At 35.9% G+C, this 17,866-nt stretch overlaps 3 protein-coding genes across 4 annotated transcripts; all 3 read right to left on the bottom strand.

Annotated features, from left to right (window-relative positions):
• Positions 1–14: 14 nt before the first annotated feature.
• On the bottom strand, positions 15–1,850 carry LOC120339385 (uncharacterized). Its single transcript, XM_039407499.2, has 2 exons — positions 1,446–1,850; positions 15–924 (listed from the first exon to the last, which is right to left on the bottom strand). Exons 1-2 carry the CDS (start codon positions 1,675–1,677, stop codon positions 701–703), a joined length of 456 nt encoding a protein of 151 aa, XP_039263433.2. The 5' UTR covers positions 1,678–1,850; the 3' UTR covers positions 15–700.
• Positions 1,851–4,513: 2,663 nt separating this feature from the next.
• Positions 4,514–14,529, bottom strand: LOC120348141 (nucleoprotein TPR-like). Of its 2 annotated transcripts, none has more exons than XM_039418271.2 (5): positions 9,292–14,529; positions 7,617–8,696; positions 6,622–7,082; positions 5,944–6,145; positions 4,514–5,365 (listed from the first exon to the last, which is right to left on the bottom strand). In XM_039418271.2, the coding sequence occupies exons 1-5, from the start codon at positions 14,447–14,449 to the stop codon at positions 5,307–5,309; spliced, it is 6,960 nt and encodes a 2,319-aa protein (XP_039274205.2). In that variant the 5' UTR covers positions 14,450–14,529; the 3' UTR covers positions 4,514–5,306. The 2 variants fall into 2 exon arrangements, with proteins under 2 accessions (XP_039274205.2, XP_077973170.1); XM_078117044.1 differs by having other exon boundaries at positions 6,625–7,082.
• Positions 14,514–17,746, bottom strand: LOC120348152 (lipase maturation factor 1-like). The gene has a single exon (XM_039418282.2). The coding sequence runs from the start codon at positions 17,405–17,407 to the stop codon at positions 15,725–15,727; it is 1,683 nt and encodes a 560-aa protein (XP_039274216.2). The 5' UTR covers positions 17,408–17,746; the 3' UTR covers positions 14,514–15,724.
• Between the last annotated feature and the right edge of the window lie 120 nt (positions 17,747–17,866).

Below are 17,866 nucleotides of genomic sequence, written 5' to 3'. Positions count from 1 at the left end.
TGCTATATAAACCATCTAAATAAAAAAAAATTGAATTATTTAAATGCTCAGAAACAAATGAGAAACCCAATGTGGTTATTCAAAGAGTGTTGGGATTGAAATTTGAAGTACAATATTAAAACATGTACAATATATTTTGAGTGGTTCAAGTGTCTCGTTGCACGCTAATACAAGAATTTAGTCTGATCGATGTCAACCTTCGTCAGACAATTTTGTGATAACATGAAACATTACAGAAATAAATTTGCGTTAGTGACAAGTAAGAGTTTATCTTGCGTAACCCAAACTGATTGTATATTGGAGTATTTTTAAGTATGCTATGAAAGCAATGAAGAGAGCAAGATTTAATAATCAACATCAGCATTTCTTGAATGCATTCCACAGATCAGCACTTCTTCGTGTCAGCGTGTTTAATATTTTACCATAGGCTAAATTGTTTTGAAACCATCCGCAAATTTTACTTTGTAATATCTTGGTGAGGCGAGTTAAAACTTGTAAGTGTTCCAGGGCAAAAAAAGTTTGAGAAACGCTGATCTACATGCAATCTGAACACAAGCTAGATATTGACAATTTTTCACTGAACAAAATACTTTTATCAACCAAAGATCCAGTAACATCAGCAACTATTATATGCTAAATTCATCCACACTTGACTATTCACTTTGTTCTTTTGCACTACCGAAAAATATTTTTATTCTTTTTATTTTTTGAGAAGCCCCAGTTTGGATTGAAATGACATTCCATCACCCATTGTTGCTTTTCGATTTATTTCTTGATGTCGACTTTTCGATACAATTTCTTCGAGAACTTCACCATCTCCTTTTATTAATCGAGATCGTCCAGTCTCTTCGTCGTAAACTCTGCGGACAACACTTTGTTGTTTTTCCCATTCTTCTTTCGTCATAGGGCACATTCTACCTCTGTCTTAAATAAAAACATTGAGACAGTGTAAAGAATTTTCCTATATTCTGATATTAGTGAGATAGAAATGAAAAACATCACAAAATTGCATTTTTGTGGTCTTGTTAACTTTAGAGCAATTTTGACATCGCCGCTAGAATGAATAATTAAAGTACGGTATGGCATGTTGAAATAATCCCAACGCAGTTTCATTGGTGCTACAATTGTACATTTAGATGTATAATTGTATAAGCATGCTAATTCTGTTGAAGTACCATAATCCCGTATCAGATACTAAAATACTGAAATATGTAGCCGTTTTGTGATCTATTAGATTTGATTTTCTCATGGGACAATCATAGTCATGTTTTCTTTGAAATTGCTACCGATACTCTATATATTTTTAGACTCTGACGTGTTATGCTCTCCAAAAAATATGAAAATCCTATCACACGTATCACTGTATCATAAATATAAAATTTCAAACTACAGACTAGCAGATCTAGGTACTGATCTAATATACCGGTATTGGGACACAGACCCACCTTTGCCTTGTTGAGAAACAGCCTCTTTTAAACCAGAAGAGCTCACATCAGAATCTGCAGAGGTTTTGGATTTTTTCTTTTCCTCTCTCATTTTCTTGCGTTTCTCCTTTTTCAAACGTTTTTTCTCCTTCTTTCTTCGTTTTTTCTCTTTCCTTTTCTCATCTTCACTGCTGCTGTCAGTGCTCGATGTAGAATGGTCTTTTTCTTTGTGTTTTCGTTTCCTTGAAGACATGTCATTCAACGCAGATAAAGGAAGGTGACACACATAACAATCTTACTTCCCAATGACAAACTAAAACATAACACCAGTACGGTACGGTAAGTTATTTTTCCGCAATTAGTTTGCAGTCGAACGGTCCTATCTGTCAGAGTGTCAGTCTGCGCCTTGCAAAGCACGCTGCATGCGCTGCGTAGGTTGTTTTCGAAGAACTATCATATCATACCGGATAATCCGGCGGAGACTCCAGCAGGTAGGTAAAAAGGTAAATTTCAATGCAAATAATAAATAAAAAGAGTTATGTTAGGTACGATAATGAATTATCGAAAAAATTCCAGGATAAAATAGAATTATTAGATTAGGTATTTCAAGAGGTGAGAATTCCGATAAAAAGCCTGAATCGTTGGTCATCTCCGACCTGCTACCTTTTCGTTAGTACGTTCATACGTATATAAGTATAATAAGTATATACTTATGTGTTTTACTTCATTTAATCACTTTGAAGTAACCTGAAAAACAAAAAATAAAACTGCGAGTAGATGTTTCAATGATTGGGTGAAGGGGAACGTGCTGAACTATTTATTACAGGCAAAAAATAATTGTTTAATTAAATGGGATGTATTGTCATTATATAGCGATGGATAGATGATCTATGATGACATTCTGCTTGGGACAGAGAAAAATTTATCACACCATGCAAAAAACACACAAAATTTTACTATCTATACCTTGGCCAACAAGTCAACTCAAACACCAATATCATGCCTTAACATAAAACGCATGCATACATAAATGATATAAAAACCACATCCAATTACAATGACCCACAGCAAATTAAAATCTGAAGGGGAGAATCCAACATAGCTCTACTACTCGCCTAGTTGCAGGAACTATATTATATACAACCCTTATACCACCACTCAAACATAAGACCAAGCGTGTATGATAGGGACATCACAGCTAGAAAAAGGTAAAAACACGAGCGTGAAATGATAGAATGTGTGCTGTTATTTAAAGAAAATATCATCCGGGTATGTCAGCTACCTATATATATATTTAAAAAAAATATACTCATGCATGTCACTATACCATTTCTTCGGTGCTGGACTAGATCTGGCCAAGTCATGGCAAGATATAACAATATTATTATAGCTGTTAAACATTTTCATTAAAACAATAATGTGCAAGTGTGGAGTGTCCCAAGTTTTTGTCATCGAATACCACCAGTAGTAATTTTTAATATTTGGAAACTAAATGAGACTTGACTTGTTTTTGAAAAGATTTTTTGGAAAGATTTTTTGGATCGTCTTCAAATTTAAGGGAAGAGAATTCCAAAGTTTGGGTCCAGTAAAAGACAAGGAATGCTGACTCACAGATTTACTCATGAAAGGTACGAATAAATCAGAACTACTTCTTCGGTTGGAGGTATTTTTGACAAGAATGTCATTAAAGCAATTTGGCAGCGCATTATTATGGAAGTCGTAAGCTAGGGATAATATTTCAAATTTCATCATGTCTTCAACCTTTAGTATATTTAGTGATTTGAAGTAAGGGTCTACACTTTCACGTTTTTTTTTACCAAAAACTATTCTTAAAAAATTATTACAAATACTCTGCAGTTTTGAGACAAGTGTTTTATTACCATGAAGCCAGACTGAACAACAATATCGAATATGGTTAAGTAGTAATGATTGAAATATTGCTAGTAGCGCTGATTGATCAACACACTGGGATACTTTGGCAGAAACTGCTAGGTTTCTTTTTGTTTTACCAATAACATGCATTATTTGTGATTTCCATGACAGATTTTCATCAAAGATAACTCCTAGAAATTTAATTTCTTTCACTCTTTCAATTTCATTGCCATTGAGCAGTAGTTGTTTTGAACAACTCACACTTTTATGCTTGCTTGGATGGAATAATACAAATTTAGTTTTGTTAGCATTATGAGATAATTTATTATTAACTAACATCCAGCTATGAATGTTGGTGACCGTACATTTGAACCCATGTACATTTGAACCCATGCGTATATCCACGGGTTCAATCTATATGCGGGTGCTAAAAACCATGGGTTAGGGTTAGTATGGGTTTAACTATCCGTGAACCAAAAATAATTCCATAGGTGCAATAGCATACAGGTGCAATTGTCATGGGTTCAAATGTACGTGGGTTCAAATGTAATGGAATCATGAATGTTGGTTAGCAACTGTGAATAGATCTTCAAGGTTTTTCCCATGAAGAATCAAGTAAAGGCGGAGGAGCAAGAATGGGGATTACGTGACCCACCCTCTGCGTCCATCAATCTTCTCGCACGTACCGGTAATTATCGCCATGGGACTTGAACCCATGCAGAGTGATTGGGGGTGCGGTGGCAAGCGTATTTCTAATGCTTAGCTCGATATGTCATGCTGGCGAGCCTAGCAGTTATCCGATATTTACCGTTCATCGCGTGTTTCAGTACAAGATGATACAAAAAACTTAAATTAAATTACTTTGCAGCTAATTATCAACTTGAGGATTGCATTGAGTTTCCACAATCGCGTGGTTATAATGGATACGGACTAATTGACTCTCTATATTGCGCACACGAGAAAATAGTGATTCGCCATATAAGCCCTCCTGGTTTAAACGATACAGCACGTGTACACACCCCTTTCCTGGAGACACAAGCCGTTGAGAAAAAGTTACTGAACACTGCTCATTTAAATCGAAACTAAGGCGTGTATATAGCAAGCATGTTCCTACCTCTTAACCAACTAAGCAGATTGACAAATTCCACATGGTTCAGTGTACGAATCTGAGCGCCCGACCCCATAGCTGAAAACGAAAAAAACACACACACTCAGAATTCTAATGTGACATCATCGATTTGAAGTTCTGACAATTCATTAAGTATTGAATACATGTATAGTTTGCAATTCTTCATCCAAACGTACAATTTTTTCACAATTGACCAGAAATCATGAAATCAATTTGTGCAAACAAATCAAATGCAGAGAAAAAGCCATAACATTAGACAAGCTGCGAAAGAAAACTAGTTACCGTATGCGAATGCTAACAGATACCAGAAGTGGGGGAACAAAAGACATAACATTGAAAAAAGCAATTATCATATCAATAAGGATCCATACAATTAGACAAAACTACTGTCAATTGCACCATGATTCACATTCTGTAACTGTCCTAATTGTAGAAATGGAATAATATAACATATTAGAGCATATTTTAGAAATATGGCCTGTAAGTAATTTTGAATAACTTAATGATCCTAATACATAAAACTCTCAAAATATGCCAAGTTCATCGAATTCAACATTTAGCAGATTCTACAATAGAGACAGTAACATCAATTAACGATAAGCTTCCCAACAACAATATTTCCTATTTTCTTTTAATGCAAATTCATTGAATAACACCAGTGCACAATGGAACTGAAAAACAGTACAATATTCTGCTACCAAGTTTTTAGATTTTTCGAGTCAAAAATCTGAACTAAGCTGGGTAATACAATCAATTTTGGTTTTCTGAACACCCTTGTCTAATCTAATATTGATTGATATTAGTTCTTGGCAGTGGAAAGCAAAACAAAAAGTCTTTGTGGAGCATAGCATTGGAAGCGAAGCATATTCATTCAGAGAACATCATGGCTGTTGGCTTGTAGATGGTGATGCCCCTCCACCCCTGCCTCTTGATCTCGCACCTGATTGGGTAAAAGATTGACAAAGTTATATTTTTAATCAAAAGAAACTAACGATTACTACTGCTATGGCCCCAAGAGCATGTCTAAAGGGGGCAATGGGGGCAGCCGGCCCAGGCAGCACGGTATATCATAGAGATGAGTTTGTTGGTTTGTTTGAAATTAAAATAATACAAATATTTCACTCTCACCTGACCTTTTAATTTATTTATTCTTATGTATAACAACATCTATAAGTTTTTTAGCTCCTAAATTATTTTTTGAAGTGAGGTATGAAGGGCATCATTATCAGAAACTTAAAAGTTTGGCAAGCCCCTTTATGGCCCTATTAACTAATATACTGTTATATAGATAAATGGTGCTTCAAAATTAAAAACAAGTATTGCCTTCAAAATGTTTCAACACAAGATTATCTTGGAATGGCATATTATATTATTTGTAATTCAAACAGTTTTTAAACCCAATATTTGCCAGAAAAAAGCATATTTTCCTTGTGTTTGATCAGGGATGGCCGAAGGGGGATTATTCGGCTATTCTAAATAACATTAAAAATAATATGAAATAAAAATGAGTAAACTCACCAATCAGTCTTATTCTTCTGCCTCGTATATTCTGCAAGTTAGATGAAGCAAGTTCTCGACTTTCCGACACAGAGGAGTTATCGACATTACCAGTTTCCTCAGGCACAGAAGAACTTATTGGAACCATGAGATCTCCTTCATCATCCTTATCCACATCTACAATTTCTTCCTGGTCTTCCATGATGCTGCTACTGACAGCAGACTGAAATAGAGAATTGAATGTGAAAATTCCGTAAATTTTTTATTGTGGCTTTGAGGATAATTTGGCCAGAGCAAGATCACATGCACTCACTCAGAAACAAAAGATATTGATCTCTGAGTTAAGCTATGGGTGTGCGGTAAAATGCCCAAAACTACCGAGATTATAAAGAATCATACTATAGAATTGCTCGTAATCAGGGGTGTGCAACTTATTTTGTCGGTGGGCCAAATACCCAACTTTAGACATCTAGCTGGACCACACAAAAAATATAGTTTTACCATGTATACAACAAATTGAAAAATTCTCACAATGCAAAATTTTACTTAACATTTTTGTAAGATGCTTAAAATTTTGGGTTTTTGCATTGTTTATTGCCCTCAACTGACAAAATACAATAGCGACAACCGTGTGCCACAGGGAAGGCAAGAGAAGAGAATATAATCAAACAAGATTCAGTGAATAAAGCAACTCCTTACCACCTCAGATTGAGGAACTTGAGAAGACTCAATGAAAGTGTGAGTAACTGTTGTTATTGTAGCAATAGGTGTTGTTGGAACGCTTCTCGCCTCGTCACCAGCACCACTGAAATCCATTATAGTGTTGTCGACAGTTCCGATTCCTGTTTGAGGTTGTACGGATTGAGAAGGCACAGACACATCTTCAAATCGGAAACGGATAGGTGGTCCACCAGGTGGAACATGAGGTGAATTAATTGTTTGGTAATTATCGTCATGACGACGAGTAGGTAATGTAGGAGTACATGGAACAATACCGTCACCATCGTCTGCAGATGGAGCAGTGAGACCCGGGGTTAGGGGTGCAGGTCGCATAGGGGTGCGGTTTCGTAGAAGATCAGGTGGGGTCGGTTGCAGTACGAGAATTGGTCTGGCTGAATTTGTTGGTACTTGGTTGTTTGCTTCCTGCTGACCACCATCTCCTGTTAATGATAAAACATATTTTATAATTCATCAAGTCGCCATGGTCTTAAAATTACAAACACACAATGTTAAAAAATCACCAAACTCATGAGAACATTACTTGTACAAAATATTAAATAGTCTTAAGGTAATTTGCAGGGATTAAACAGCTTTTTGAATTGAATCACTACAAATAAATTTAGAATATACCTGTACCCCTTTATCTTAGATACATAAAATTAATGCTATACCGGTATTATTAGATTAGAAGCCAGAGTAAATATCCAAATGTATAATATTCCACAAATTAAATTTCACATAATGGCACCTGTGGCATTCTAGAACTCTATGCATGTCATATTTGGATCGCAGGTCACGTATTGTTCACCTCTTGGTCATAACATTTCGTAGTGCAGTTCCATAACTAGTTGTCTATTACTATCCCCAAACCGGACTGGTAACCAAACAAAGGACTTGGTTTGCTATATATATGATTAGGTACCTCTCTCATAAATCGTAGTTATTATAATGTTGGCAATTGCGTAAAATATTACCTTCTGCATCCGCAATTATTTCCCCGTCTTCAACAACATACATTTCTACTTGGTCTTGTTCCACATTCAAGTCGTCGCCACTTTCGTCGCTTGTCAGGTCTATAACCTCCGCACTGGAAGAAGACGGCATTGGTTGGACTTCTGTAGACTGTATATCATCGGCTACCGCTATTGGTGTAAAAGAGGAAGTATCCACTCCGTCTTCCTCATTTCTGACCTCCGCGTCTTCTAAATGAGATGACACTTGGGCTTCAACCTCAGTAGATGATTTAACCTCAACTTGAGCAACACTACTCTCAGCTTGTTGAATTCTTGTAGAACTCTCTCCAAATGATCGCGATGCAGTTTGGGATGTAATAGGATGAACAGCGGAGCTTGATTGATCTGGGCTGCTGCGTTGACGCTTTGAAACCGGTGCCATGCTCACTTGTGCGTCGCTTGAACTACCGGGACTATCATCCATAGCTGAAGCTGATTCGTCGGCGTCTTCGTATGAACGCTTGTGTGATGGATGTAGAGCCTGTCGGCCGATTAAAACTGGAATGCTCGATACTGCTACGCTTGAATTTACGCTGCTGCTCGCATTTGATGATTGTGAAGGTGCGGAATCCGATTCTGAAACAGTTGTTGTCGATGAAGTTTGACTTTGACAGCTGGATGAGGGCACAGACGGCTGTGCACCGTCCTCAGACTGAGCTGGTTGGTCATCAGACGAAGAAACAATCGCTTGGTCACTTTCAGAAATATCGACATTGGTGGAAGACATAGCTACGACAGAAGAAACAGAAACTTCTTTTGATTGACCATCAGTTGTACTGCTCGTATTGCCACGAACAACAGCCTGTTCTAGGGGTGTCGCGTCAGATCTTGTTGGTATTTGATGAGTAGCTGAGGAAGTCGGCATTGAGCTAACAACGTGTTGATGACGACCAGCAGATGGATTGATCGGATGTACGAAAGCACGGGTCGGCATCGATGTCGACGTACCAGAACTCATGCTTGATGCAGGAAGATGACTAGATGAGGGAGCAACTTGAGTGTGAGGTGAACTTCTTGTTGGAACAGAATCAGTGGACGAGCCTGTAATAATATGTGAGTGAGAATGTATGATTAAATAAAATTTGTCACAATTAGAATCAGTGTTGGGCCAAAGTCACCGAACCTCAAGTTGTGAGTTGAGTCGCTGGCCAGGGAGTTATGTCAGTGGTGATAAGTTTAGTATGAGTCCGGGTCATTTTATTCATGTTACTCGAGTCACTTTGAGTATTTGATAAACGACGACTCAAGTCAAGAAAACTGGTCGCAATCAAAATATTGTGCTAACTCAGGTAGGCATTATAGTCTTTCAATCAATGAACTTATTTTATATTATTTGAGTATTATATAAAAATTCAAATTCAAATTAAAAAAAAACGCATACAAAAATGGTTATATTGGAAATTAAAATATATATACAAAATTAACTATTGAATTTCTAAATCTATTAAAATGAAAAGATCAAACTGAATTTCTACTAATATTAGCAGAAAGAATCAACTAATAAAAAAATTTTGAATTTCATATTACCGTTGTCTAACACATATGTGCATACAGTACTTAATTGACTCAATTCAAATATAGAGTAATATCAGGCATATATTAACACTCAATTTTTTAGAATTTCCATAAAAATTACCTTCTTGTGCCTCTTGTTGTGGTTCTGGCATCACACGCGCTGTACGAGTCACTCTCATGGGAGACACTTGGCTCACACGTTGAGTAGATATCGGCCTTATATTTGCAGCTTTCCTAGGTTCTACCATACCACTTGTACCAGGATAATGATGAATTTGGTGTCCCACGACACTCGTAACCTTGTTTTGCTGTTGTTGTTGAGAAGTAGCATTCGTTAGTTGCTTCTGTAAATCGTCGACTTTATTTTGTAGTTCAGTTTTTAAATCTGTTTCAGTTTTAACTTCTTGTTTCAATTTTTCTAGTTCTTCTTTCAATTTGGTTTCTTCTGATTGTAAGCGGTCTCGTACAGCGGCAATTTCATCTTTATCTTTTATTATTTGTTCGATTCTTGTTTTTGCTTTCGATAAAAGTCTTTTAGATTTGTCATCTTTCTCTTGAAGTTGTTTTTTCATTTCATCTCTTTCGCTCATTAATTTCTGATTTTCAACAGCAAGTTCACCATTGTTTCCAGATTTGGATTCTTCTGCAATTTTTTGATTTGCGTGTTGAAGTTGACTTTTCAGTGCTTCAACTTCAGCTGTTTTCATATCCAGTTGTTTCTGCGTATCCTCTTTTTCTTTGGTTATTTTCAAAAGACTCGCTTCCAACGCTGAAAGTTTTGCGTTGATCTCTGCTAAAGTCGCTTCTGAGGTACTCGTGTCTTGTACACGATTTTCTTCGTTGGATTTATGTTTTTCTTCCATTTCTTTCTGTTTTTTCTGTAATTCCTCATACTGAGTTTTATATCTTCTACCAACTCTTCGAATTTGCATGATTGTTTTGTTCTTTTCTTCAGATTCAGTTTGTTTGGCTTTGATTTCAGTCTCCGAAGTTTCCAGTTTTTTTGTAAGATTCACATTCTGGTTTTTCAAACTTTCTGTTTGTTGATTGAGTTCTCGTATCTTTCCTTGCAATGTTGAAACTTCAAGTTTTTTATCAGTGACTTCTTTGTTCAGATTTTCCACATTTTTTTGTAATTTCTGTTGTTCAGCAATAAGTTTTCTGTATTCCTCAGGATCCTGTCGCCGTGGTGACTGAATAAGTTGTTGTGATCTCTGCTGCCACCTTTGGACATCCTGCTCGAGTATAACCTTTTCAGATTTTAATGTCGTGATTTGAGTAGAAAACAAGTTGTTTTCTTGCTGTATAGGACGGAATTTTTGTTTCAGCTCAATTAGAGCAGCTTTTGTAGTTTTCAATTCTTCTTGAATGCGATCTTTTTCTTCGCGCAGCATACGATTGCTATCCGTCAAGACATTTAGTGTTTCAACTTTTTTCATGAGTGCTTCATGTTCTGATAGTTCCGCTAATGTCGATTGCGATTTTTGTCGTTCAGTATGTAACGATTTCTTAAATTCATCAGCTTGTTTTTGTAAATGAGAGAGTTGCTGTTTCATTCTGGTATTTTCAGATTGAGCAAGTGAGCATTTTACTTCCGATAAATTTTTCTCTTTTCGCAGAAACTTGATAATATCCATGAGTTGTTCATTAGATTTATCAGTAGGATCTTCAGCGACAGACTTCGCTTGTTGTTGAGTAGAAAGCCTGCTATATTTTGCCGCTGGCGAAGAGGTCGCGCTCTTATGTTGCAAGGCTACCATTTGGTTACTCATAGTTTCAAGTTGGGTATGTAGTGCGGACAACTGGTCAGTCAAATCTTTATTTCTTTCTTTCATTTCGTCAATTTCATCCGTAAGTTTTTTTTTCTGCTTTTCCCACATTCCTTTATTTGAATCAAGAAGGTGTTGAGCTTGTTTTGCACTGATTTTAGCTTTCTCTATATCTGAACTGTTGGTTTCCGATTTTTCTTTTAGTTGCATGAGTTCTTTCACACTTTCAGCATGTAATAACATCTCTCTTTGATATTTATCTTGAGCATCGTGAATTAAATTCATTTGTTCTGTGAACTGATTTCTTGCCTCCTGTTCACTTTTTTGCAAATCCTTCTCTCGTTTTAATGCGTGATCCAAGTCGCTTTGTAGCGTAGCCATTTGTCGGTTTAAATCCGCTGTACGTAAGTCGACCTCACTAATTAAGCTTGTCTTTTTGCTATTCAGTTGTCTATTCTCGTCTTCGAGTGTGGTGATTTTTTGCTCTAATGTGGTCTGATGTTCACTAGCATTTTTGAGCCTTGTTTCCAGTGCCTCGGACAATTCACGATTTGCAGAATTCGCCTGTTTAAGAGATTCCTCAGTCGCAGCCGCAAATTCTTTGTGTTGTTGGACAGCACGTTGTGCTTTTTCTAACTTCAAAGTTAAAGAAGAGATTTCGTTTTCAAGTGAAGCACATTTGGCTTTCATATCTTTCAAATTTTCGATAGCGTCATCATCGCTGGTACCCAGTAAAGTAACGTTACCCCCCTTCTCACCCGCAAGCCGTGCTAATTTCTGTTCCAGATTCGCTACTTTCGCGATATTACTATCATTCTCAAGTTTACTTGATTCCAATTCAGATTTCACATTTCTTAAAGTTGCAGAAATTGTGTCATTGATGTGTTGTTGTTTCTCTAAGTTTCGTTGAGTCGTTAAGAGTTGTTTTTCTGTCATCTGGATAATAGTTTGTTTTTGTTGTATGGTATCATTTGTAGTTCGTCGTAAATTCTTCAACTCGCGTTCCTGTGACTCAAGACGGCTTCTGAGCTCTGAGCGAACTTCAAATTCCTGTTTTTCCATGCTTTGTTGAATCTTTTGTATATTAGCTAGAAGAACGCCTTGTCCTTGCTGTTCTCTCTGTAAAGAATTATTTTCAGACCTCAAGCGTTCTTCCGCACGACGTAAAATTTCCATCTCAGAAAGCAAGTTTTCTACTTTGGATTTCAAGTTTTCTTTTTCTTCTTGAGAACAATTTAAATCGTTCGTAATTTTGTTGATATTCAGTTCTTGCTTTTGAATTAGCATTGAAAGTTTTGAATTTTTTTCTCTGTACATTTCCGATTCTTTTCTCAAATTATCAAAGGTCTTTTTCAGCAATTCATACTTTTCAGCAGAAAAGTTGACATTTGCTTGCAGTTTTGTATTATCCGTACGTAATTCAGAAATCTGCGATCGCAGCCTATCAGCTTGCTCATTTATCACTTTGTTATTATCCTGTACATCTTTTTTATATTCATCGAACTCACTTTTGAGAACTTGTAATGCCTTCGATGACGAGTCAGTTTTATCTTGCGAATCGGGTGTACGATCAACACTATCTCTTATTGATATCTGCTTAGTTGGGGTAGCTTGAGATGGACTTGCTAAAATCGAAAGTGGAACGCCAGTTTTGGGTTCTTGTGCCAGAAGAACTCTGTACATATCACGTTGTCTTACAATCGCCTCGACAAATTCTATTTGTTTTTGTCTTTCCTCTCGAAGATTTTCAAGTTCTTCATTAGCTTGTTGTAAAGAATCTTTCAGTTCTTTCAATTCCTTGTTTTCAGTTTCTTTTTCTCTCGCTTCACTCTCTGCACTCAGTTCTCGAACAACTTTCAATAATCTTTGGTTTTGTTCCTGTAATTCCTTGATGCTACGGAAAGTAAGAAGATGTTCTGAGATAACATCAGAAGCGCTTGTTACATCCGTCTCATCCATACTTTGATCCATACTGATGTTATGTCCTCTGCTTTCTTCAAGTTCTTTGAGTAGGAATCGAATTTGCGTTGAGAGGTCGCCTGTTTCAACTTGAAGCCTTTTCTTTTCACGTTCCATACAAGCGAGTTTTCTGGCAGAATCGTCTGCCTCTGCACGAAGATGTTGACACTCGATGACTGCAGCGTCAGTTTGCGAAGTGAGTTGAGTAATTGTGGAAAGCGCTCTCTCATAATCTTCCCTTTGCTGTTTCAAAATCGGAGCTTTTTCGTTTAATTCTTCCAAAATGGCATCCATTGTTTCATTCGATTTTTTACATTCTTGTTTTGCAATCTCGAGTTCATCTACTGTGTCGATGTATTTTGAATAAATTTCTGTTAACGTCATGCCAGATTTAATAAATTTGCTTGCCATTGCAGCTGTAGGGCAAAGTGCAGCTAACTCTTCATCACTGAGTTTCTCTGGATCTTGCCCCCTTTTTACTGCAAGTAGATCATTTGCTTTCTCTAATTCACCTTTTAAGAGCTCGATTTGATAGGAAAGATCGTTCGATTTTTTTTCAGATTCTTCAAGTTTTAGTACATTTGCTACTTTTTCATCCGCTGATTTGGTAACTATTTTTTGAAGTTCATGCACCGCTGAAGCCAGTTCATTCGCTTTTTCTTCTTCATCTTTTGCCGAAGCTTTATATAACTCAGCCAAATTGGTTTGTGATTGCAATTCATTCCGATAAGCCTCTTCCATTGATCGATGCTCCTCTTCCGCGGTGTTGGCCTTCGTTAACAAATCATCAATTTTCTTTCCCAATTCTTCATTTGTTGTCCGAAGATTTTCAGACACAGTTGCAAGTTGTTTGCATTCATCCATTTTCACCTCAAGACGACTTCGTAATGACACTAATTCATTTTCTTTCTGAAGTTTTACAGAATTTAATTCAGTTGATTTTGCCTTCAATTCTTCTGTCAGTTGATTATTTTGTATCGCCAAAAGTTCTTTTTCTTTCTCCAAACGTTTGGTATTATACTGAATCGTTACACCAGAATTTTGCAGTTCATCTAATTTTAATTCTATTTTGTTCTTGCTAAGAGTAGTGACGGCTAGTTTATCAGAAACCGCTTTCCATTCTCCTTTTATTTCAGTAATTTCCAAATCTCTTTTTTCTATAGAATGTTGCAAAGTCATTTTTTCTGCTTTCCATAGATCGTGGGTGTGCTTGAGCGCTGCGATTTCACCCTGCGCTTCAGCGAAAGAAGTTTCCAACGATTCATTCAATGATTTGAAAGATTTCAGCTCTTCATCGAGTTCTTTATTTCTTCCTGTAGCCTGCGAACAATTTGAAGAAGCACTGTTAAGACGCGTCGACATTTCAATCATATTTTTTTCAATTTCATAATACTTCTGTTCATGTTCAGCTTTCATTTGATCTACTTCAGCTTTTAGCGAATCGATAGAGTTTTCTTTAAATTGCAATTCATTTTCCAACTTTTTTCGAACTGTTTCTGGCAATTGCGAGACTTCATCTGGATTGAATATTCTCACCAATATATCAGCCATGATGAATTTCTACTGTAAATAATTATTTCACTAACAAAAATTTATCAACATAAGTTTTGTCACATTATCTGTATGAAACGAAAAACATAATTTTGAACGAAAGGAACCTAGAGTATTGCTATAAATATACAGAGTAAATTTGTAAAATCCTTTACTTGATATCTTAAATATTTGTGGATTCCAGAATACATTTTAAAGTAATATAAGTTATTCATATTGGTGCTATATCTAATTGAAAATGATTAAAATTTGTTACAGTGTCACAAAATATCTCAAAATTCAGCAAATGATTCAAAATTCACAGAATGTTTCAGATATGTTTGAGAAAAAAAGAATTTATTTGTCTCTAGAGATCTATTTCTATTTAATAAATTATATTAAATTAGGCCAACATGTCAATACATCTGGAAAGTAAAAAATGGGATAACCATTCCCATATCAAACCCAAACTTGCAAGTAACATAAAAGAGACAAACCACGGTTTACTATGAGATATGATTGAATGAATATGAAAATTCTATTCCATCTTTATTTTGAATTTATATCGAGAGAGGGAAGAGAAAGCCACACTTCACGAAGGACGAAAACAAAACAAATAGCAACAAATCCAAACAACTACGAAAGAAAAATTCAAAACAAGAAAATCAAATTAAAACTCATAATGCACATTGGCAAAGCATATATTTGAAAATAAAACACAATGATAGTCCTTTGTTATTATGGCAGCAGCATAATAAATGCAATATTTTGAATCCAATTCATATTATGACCAGTATTGTTTTAAAATTGATAATAAACAGAAATAGTTTAATAATTTTGATACAGAAATAGCAAATTTTGATATATTATTCAAGTGTTGTAAATTCCAAAAAATAAACTTCTAAACATGAATTTGCATATTCCAATTAAAGATATGATTGATATAACAGGGATGGGGGGTTCGGGCTAGAGTTTGGCATGTTTTCATTGTAGTCTTAAGTCAATAACTTCAAATTCTGTGGAGTCAAAATTTCTGATATTACCAGTGATAATTAAATTTAAAAATTTCTAAAAAAAAAAACTCAAAAAGAAGAATTAAGTAAGCTTTCGTAACAGTCCGTTAAAGAAGGCTTGCATATACCAGTTTTTATTATCCAAATTCGATTTTCTTCGGAGTTCAGAGCTAGAGTTGTTTCCATTACCCTGGAATCAGGGGTTAATTGTTAATTCTCCACAGCCCAGGTTGATACTTCATACACTAATTTGTATTATTGTGCTAAATAATATATCTTACATTCAGTTTAGCCTTGGAACGTCAAAACCTCTGGATTTTAAATATCCCTCTAACATTTTCATATTAACAGGTGGTAAATATGAGCCGATCTTTTTTCTTCTCCACCATTTTCCATCTCTCGCAGCATTGCTGCCTATTTTAGTGAACTGATATTTATAATGCTCTGCTCTGATAAATTTTGGTGGCTTTCCATTTGCAAATGGATTATTTTCTATGAGTTTTGTAACATTTGGGTCATTTTCTAATAGCTTGGCAATCAGACGTATAAACCATGGGTTGCTTTCTGCGTTTTGAAATGCAGCAAACCACATCAGCCAATCAAGTCTGTAGTGGTATGGTGATATTATACAAGGACGACGAGTAATGTTCCCTGGTTTGCATTTGAATTCATACTCAAGCCATACAGCGTCGTCAGAATTTGGGTTATTATCGTAAGTTCCTTGCAAAATAACTTCAGTGCGGGTTTTTGTTACGCTGCCGAATGCACCGTATGTATTAACAATACGCAATGAGTCGAAAGAACGATTCATTGCCTGTCGGGATGACAATATGTTCATAACAACAGGTATACTTAAATAAGTAATTAAACAAAATAACAGAAAGTTAACAAAAGATCGAAATTTGCTACTAAAACTTCGTTTTTTTCTATGACTTTCTATATCATTCATACAAATAATACGAGAAACTTCAACTTTCGATTTCGTTGAAAACATCCATGAAAGTGAAGCATCATCAAAACAACAAATCGAAGGCAATATAGTCAACCAGTTTAAAAAACTTAAATTACCACTTATTATTAAGATAACTTGAAATAGTATTTGTAAGGCACCAGCTAACATGCGTAGTTTTCTAGGTAATATTAGGAAAAATGGCACAATGAGTTCAATAATATGATTGCCAGCAGTTTCAAGTTTGTGTATAACATTAGGAGATTGGTGTAAAAAATAACTAATAGGGTTTGGAACAGGTTGGGTTTGATAATGATAATTCATACATGTTAGATCTCGCCAGCATTTATCCCCTCTAATCTTTATCAGTCCAGCACCAATCATAATACGAAATATAAGCCAAAGATAACCATAGATAACAACTTTTGACGTTGGCGTGTTTTTAGGATATGGTTTAAGATTTAATAACGGACAGAAAAATATAGCTAGAAACCCGGTTTCTAGTAATTGAGACTCCCAACCAAAACCATACCAAGTCTGCCCAACATTTACGATCGAGTGATATAGAACCCATAATGTAAACATCATAAATATATTAGAAGCACCAAACGCAATCAAAAAAGCAGATATTACTAGACCAGCATATGCCATGGCACTAAGCCACCAATCAATATCATTTCTGTCAACAAACCAAAGCAATGTAGGACAAGCTTGCAGTCTTTGCCAGACTCCATTTTTAAAATAATTTTCATACATGAGCATATGTTTTGATGCAGGTAAAATTCCATCCTTTCCAATTAAAGGAATGTTTTGTTGTAGAGCCACAAAGAATGCCGTAAAATAAATAAATCCAAGAAATCTTAAAAATAATACTCGAGTGAACCAGAATGTTCCTGGCGCCCATGATGATTTTGATGAATCAAATGCGTCATCTTCTACGTCACGGTCGTTCTGCTCTTTTTCTTCATTTTTTTCCTTCAAAGGTTTTCGTCTTCTCAATCCATCTGACTCTTGCATTATTAAATATCTATTCCAATATTAATTGAACCTTCGCCCAAATGCGCAATCTGTTGCAGATCTTGAAAGCAAAATTCAACGCAAACCCTGCCCGACTGCCAGCAAGTCTGACCAATTTAAGATTATCAGCTCGTTAGCGCACTCGGTTTCAGTGATTTTGTGGTGAAAGGCATCGTTCGAATTTTGCGGGTTAAATTACATTTTCAGAAGTGGGCATATCGTAGTAGTATATATTTACGGGCATATGGGTGTTTTTCTAAAGTTTTGTTGTTTTTCTTGTAAAATTCTCACTTTTCTGTGTAACTAAAGAAGTAATTTATTTCAAACTATGTGTCTCACAGAACTTGCTAGAAAGCTCTTACTTTTGCCAGGCTATCTCCGAGTAGGCTACTACAAAGCCAGACCTTAAAATTTCTGTATTTAGAATTTGCGGACATACCATCAATTGGTACAGGTACA

The sequence above is a fragment of the Styela clava genome, chromosome 1 (genome assembly GCF_964204865.1).
Source record: "Styela clava chromosome 1, kaStyClav1.hap1.2, whole genome shotgun sequence".
Lineage (NCBI taxonomy): Eukaryota > Metazoa > Chordata > Ascidiacea > Stolidobranchia > Styelidae > Styela > Styela clava.
Note: the sequence above shows the minus strand (reverse complement) of the source record. Positions and strands in the feature narration are given on the sequence as shown.

Coding starts and splice junctions, on each gene's coding strand:
- LOC120339385 (XM_039407499.2), bottom strand. CDS start 1,677: ATGTCTTCAAGGAAACGAAAACACAAAGAAAAAGACCATTCTACATCG. Junction 925..1,445: donor TGTTTCTCAACAAGGCAAAG/GTGGGTCTGTGT, acceptor TTTTTATTTAAG/ACAGAGGTAGAATGTGCCCT.
- LOC120348141 (XM_039418271.2), bottom strand. CDS start 14,449: ATGGCTGATATATTGGTGAGAATATTCAATCCAGATGAAGTCTCGCAA. Junction 8,697..9,291: donor ACAACAAGAGGCACAAGAAG/GTAATTTTTATG, acceptor ATATTATTACAG/GCTCGTCCACTGATTCTGTT. Junction 5,366..5,943: donor CAGAAGAATAAGACTGATTG/GTGAGTTTACTC, acceptor TTACCCAATCAG/GTGCGAGATCAAGAGGCAGG.
- LOC120348152 (XM_039418282.2), bottom strand. CDS start 17,407: ATGCAAGAGTCAGATGGATTGAGAAGACGAAAACCTTTGAAGGAAAAA.